Here is a 5,000-nt window from a genome sequence, read left to right on the forward strand (position 1 = left end):
CTCCTTCTCTCCTCTCATCTCTCTCCTCTCTCCTCTCTCCGCTCTTCTCTCTCTCATCTCTCTCTCTCTCTCACTCATCTCTCTCTCTCTCTCGTCTCCCACTTGTCTGTCTCCTCTTCTCCTCTCTTCTCTCTCTCCTCTCCTTCTACTCTTCTTCCTCTCGTCTCCACGCCCTCTCTCTCTCTCTCCCTCTGCATCTCTCTCTCCGGCTCTCTCCTCTCTCTCCTCTCTCTTCTTTCTTTCTCTCTCTCTCTCTTGAGTCTTCCTCATAGCATCATTCTCTACCTCCTCTCTTCATCTCATCTTATCTCTCCTTTTCTCTCTCTCTCAATCTCAACTCCTCTCTCTCTCTCTCTCTCTCTACCAGTATCACTCCTACCCCCCCCTCAAATTATCCATATCGCTCTGCCCCTAGACCTCTATACCACATCTCTTCTCCCCTCATCTTATCCGTCTCACCCCTCCCAACTCTCTAACCCCCCTCTTTCTCTCGTTCCCTCCTTCTCTCTTTCTCTCTCATTCACAGTTTCTCTCTCTCCCCTACCCACTCATTTCTCCTCTGCTCCAACACAACCATCTCTCGCCCTCCATCCTCCTCTTTCCATCTCGTCGTCTCAAACTCCATCCTCTCTCCCGCTCCTCTCTCTTCTCTCCTCTCCTCCTTTCTCTCTCATCTCTCCTCTCTCTTACACTCTCTCTCTCTCTCTCTCTTATCCTTCTTTCTTTCTCTCTTCCATCTCTCCTCTCTTCTCCTCTCTCGTCCTCTTCCGCTTCGCTCTTCTCTTCCTCTTCTCTCTTCTCTTCATCTCTCTCTCTCTCCTTCTCTCTTCTCTCTCTCCTCTCCTCCTCTCTCTCTCGTCTCTCTCTCATCCTCTCCTTCTCTCTCCTTGCCTACTCCTCTCTTCTTCTCTTCGCTCTCTCTCTTCCTCTCCATCGCTCTCTCTCCTCTCTCCCTCATCTCTGTTCCTCTCTCTCTCGCTTCTCTCTCGTCATCTCTCTTCGCTCTTCTCATCTCTCTCTTTCTCTCTCCCCTTCACTCTCTCCTCATTCTTTTCCACTCCCCTCCTCTCTCTCTCCTCTGTCTCCCTCTTTCTTCCGTCTCTTCCCTCTCTCTCTCCTCTCTCTCTCTCTCCTCATCTTCTCTCTCTTCACTTTCCTCTCTCTTTCTTTCTGAGTCATTCGCTCTTTCTCTTCCTCTACTCTTCTCTTTCTCTTCTCTTCTCCTTCTCTCTCTCTCTACTTCTCTTCTCTCTCTTCTGCTCGATCTCTCTCTCTTCTCTTCTCCTTCTCTCTCTCTCTCTCCTCCTCCTCTCTCGCCTCATCTTTTCTCTCCTCCTCTTTACTCTCTCTCTCTCTCTCTCTCTTTCTTTCTCTTTCTCTTTCTCTCACCTTCTCTCTCTTTCTCCTCTCTTTCGCTCTCTTATCTCGCGTCTCTCTTCTCTTTCAACTCTCTCTCCCCTCTCTCTCTCGTCTCTCTCCTCCTCATTCTTCTCTCTCTCTCTCTCTCTCTCTCTCTCTCTCTCTCTCTCTCTCTCTCTCTCTCTCTCATTCTCTTTCTCTCTCTCTCTCTCTCTCTTTATCTTCAATATATTATGCATATATCAAATATAAATCTTCTGATCCCGGATGTCTATAGTGCTATAATTTAAGTGTCCCAATCAAAATGCTTCGATATCAGTGTCTTCAAAACGATTCTGAATCCATTCCTCCAGGTGTCTTATGGTATGGAGTTACGTCCAGGAGCGCGGGCGTCCACTGCTGAAGTGCGTGTACATTCCAGTGCCTTTCCGCTTTATGATACACATGTTCGCCAAGAGGTTTGAGAAAGCAACCCTCGTGCAGGGCATTGGGCGCCATAGCTTCAGAGAAGTTGAGGAGATGGGTCGAAAATGTTTGCTTTCGCTTTCCACTTTGCTAGGTAGGTGTGAGTGGAGTGCATTACTTATAAAAGTCTTATTGTTTTTAATTTAGTAAGGCATGATGGTCTTGTTTCAGACTGGTTGTTTTATAAGTTGTTTATTTCTAGTTATTTAATGTTGTCTCTATAATTTGTAATAGTTGAATGTCATGCTGTTTGGATTAATTCATAATTCAGTGTCAAACTATCTTTTTTAAAGCAACTCAAATCAGCCCGGTTTCGTAATACCTTAATTCTTAATTCTGTGATATGCTGTTCATTGCTGTAACTCAAAAAGGATCAGTAATTGAAGGTTTAAGTCAACGTGTGCTGTACTATACCAGTGTCTTCAAACTTTTCCATTTTCTCTTTTTCTCACGACCTCAGGTCAAAACCCTTTCATGATGGGTGACAAGGCAACAGAGCTGGACTGCTCAGTCTTCGGAATGTTGGCCCAGGTTATGTGGTGTTCACCTAACTCTGCCTATCTGAGGATGTTAGAAAGTGAGTAATTTGGATTTTTTTTTCTTTTTTTATTAGTGATTTTTGTTTTCTTTTTTTATTATAGTGATTTTTTTCTTTCTTTATTAAAGTGATTTTTTTTCTTTCTTCATTATAGTTATTTTTCTTCTTTATTTATTAAAGTGATTTTTTTCTTTCTTTATGAAAGTGATTTTTTTCTTTCTTTATGAAAGTGATTTTTTTCTTTCTTTATTAAAGTGATTTTTTTTCTTTCTTTGTTAAAGTGATTTTTTTCTTTCTTCATTATAGTTATTTTTTTTCTTTATTTATTAATATGTGTAGATATTTTGATGAGTTCTTTTCTCGTCTGAGATAGTGAAAATGCAGCTTAATATGCATAGCTGAGCAATAAACAGGCCAGTAGATGAAACAATGAATCTTGACACAGTTAAAACCAAAAGACATGACTGACGTGATTATTTTGCATATTCCAGGTGACTACAGGAACCTTTATGATTACTGCATTCGCATGAAAGAGAAGTTCTATCCTGACTGGGATAAATGTCTTGACAAACGCAGGCAGTGAAAAGATTGGTAATCACACTTGTGGATTAGTATGAGTAATGGATGACATTGTATATGTTCTTGCGTGATATTTTTCTTTCTCTTTCTCTTTCTTTCTCTCTCTCTCTCTCTCTCTCTCTCTCTCTCTCTCTCTCTCTAACCTCTTCTCTCGCATTCCTCCATCCTCTCTCTCGCTCTCTCTCTTCTCTCCTCGTCTCTCTCTCTCTCCCACTCTCTCTTTCTCTCTCTCACCTTTCACTCTCTCTTTCTCTCTCTCTCTCTCTCCTTCTCTCTCTCTCTCTCTCTCTTCATCCTCTCTCCTCTCTCTCTCTCGCCAACTCTCATCCTCTCATCTCTCCTCTCTCTCTGTCTCTCTCCTTTCTCTCTCTCTTTAACCTTACTCTCTCTTTATCGCTCTCTCTTTTCTCTCTCCCATCTCTCTCTCTCTTATCTCTCTCTCGTCTCTCTTCTCTCTCTCCTCTCTCTCTCTCTCCTCTCTCTCTCTTGCGCCCCGCTCTCTCTCTCCTTTTTCTCTCTCTCTCTCTCCTCTCTCTCCTCTCACTTTTTCTTTCTCTCTCTCTCTTCTCTCTGGTCTCTCTCCTCCCCCCCTCTCTATCTCTCTCTCTCCTTTTCCTCTCACTCTCTCTCTCTCTCTCTCTCCTTTTCCTCTTTCCTCTCTCTCTTTCTCTCAATCTCCCTCTCCCTCTCTCCATCTCTTTCCTCTCTCTCTCTCTCTTTCTTCTCTCTCTCTCTCTCTCTCTCTCTCTCTCTCTCTCTCTCTCTCTCTCTCTCTCTCTCTCTCTCTCTCTCTCTCTCTCTCTCTCTTTCTTTTTATGTATTTCTTGTATGTAGATAAATGAGTCAACATGAATATTTTGCATGATCTAGTAATATTTGAATGTGAATAAGTACATTTCTGTTATTTTAATTTTACATGATAAATATTGTGTATATTTACAAAGCATTCATAATGTAGATAAAACCAGGTGTTCATTTTTCATTTCTTTCTCTCTTTCTTTTTTTCTTTCTCTCTCTCTCTCTTTCTTTCTACCTCCCTGATAAATTATATTTATGCAAATGCAAATAACATAATATCTTGTTTGTAAACCATCTGATCAATTTAAACAATTTAAACAACTTTATTATTGTCCTCTGCATTCATTTCTCTCTCTCTCTCTCTCTCTCTCTCTCTCTCTCTCTCTCTCTCTCTCTCTCTCTCTCTCTTTTCCCCGTCTCTCTCTCTGCTCCTTCTCCCTCTCTTTCTCTCTCTTCTCTTCCCCTCACTTCGTTCCTCTCCTCTCTTTCTCTCTCTTCTGTCCTCTCTCTCTCTCTCTCTCTCTCTCTCTCTCTCTCTCTCTCTCTCTCTCTCTCATCTCTCTCTCTCTCCTCTCTCCTCTCACTCTCTTCCTCTCTCTCTCTACTCGACCGTTTCTCTCTCCCTTTCTCTCTCTCTCTCTCTCTCTCTCTCTCGCTTCTCTCCTCTATCTCCATTTTCTCTCTCTCTATCTCTCTCTTCTCTCTTCTCTCTCTCTCTCTCTCTCGCTCTCTCTCTCTCTCAGCTCTCTCTCTCACTCTCTCGTCTCTCTCTCTCTCTATTCTCTCTCTCTCTCTCTCTCTCTCTCTCCCTCTCCCCCACCTCACACTTCATGCTTCTCCTCCCTCCTCTCCCCTCTCTCGTCTCTCTCTTCTCTCTCTCCTCCTTCCGTCCGTCCTTCTCTCTCTCTCTCTGCTTTTACCCTCTCTCACCTCTCTCTAATCCTCTCGCACAAGCTCTCTCTCTCTCTCTCTCTCTCTATCCCTTTCTGCTTCCCCCATCTCACCCCACCCTACTTTCATACCCCCTCCCCTTCCCCACTCCCCTCCTCGTGTATCTCTCCCTCTCTCCCTTCCTCACCCCCCCTCCCCCTCTTATATACTTTCATATCCCCTCCTTCTCCCTGCCCTCATTCCTGCCCCCCCCTCCCCCACCCCCCCATCTCACTGGAATCAAGTCTGGAAATAAATACGTTATCTCAGTCTGGGGATTTTCATTTTTTCTGTTTGTTTGTTTTTTTGTGAGATGATTGATACAGTTATG

At 43.5% G+C, this 5,000-nt stretch overlaps 1 protein-coding gene across 1 annotated transcript in view; it reads left to right on the forward strand.

Annotated features, from left to right (window-relative positions):
- LOC122243270 (failed axon connections homolog) overlaps nucleotides 1-3,291 on the forward strand; it is a 12,029-nt gene extending 8,738 nt beyond the window's left edge. Inside the window, exons 5-7 of the mRNA XM_086530583.1 lie at nucleotides 1,713-1,918; nucleotides 2,285-2,401; nucleotides 2,854-3,291. Of these exons, the coding sequence (XP_086386709.1) occupies nucleotides 1,713-1,918; nucleotides 2,285-2,401; nucleotides 2,854-2,945 (415 nt within the window). The 3' untranslated portion in view covers nucleotides 2,946-3,291. The remainder of the gene's footprint in view (nucleotides 1-1,712; nucleotides 1,919-2,284; nucleotides 2,402-2,853) is intronic.
- Nucleotides 3,292-5,000: the final 1,709 nt, after the last annotated feature.

The sequence above is a fragment of the Penaeus japonicus genome, unplaced genomic scaffold (assembly GCF_977035675.1).
Source record: "Penaeus japonicus unplaced genomic scaffold, GWHDUDI00000001_assembly GWHDUDI00000033, whole genome shotgun sequence".
In the NCBI taxonomy this organism is placed as follows: domain Eukaryota; kingdom Metazoa; phylum Arthropoda; class Malacostraca; order Decapoda; family Penaeidae; genus Penaeus; species Penaeus japonicus.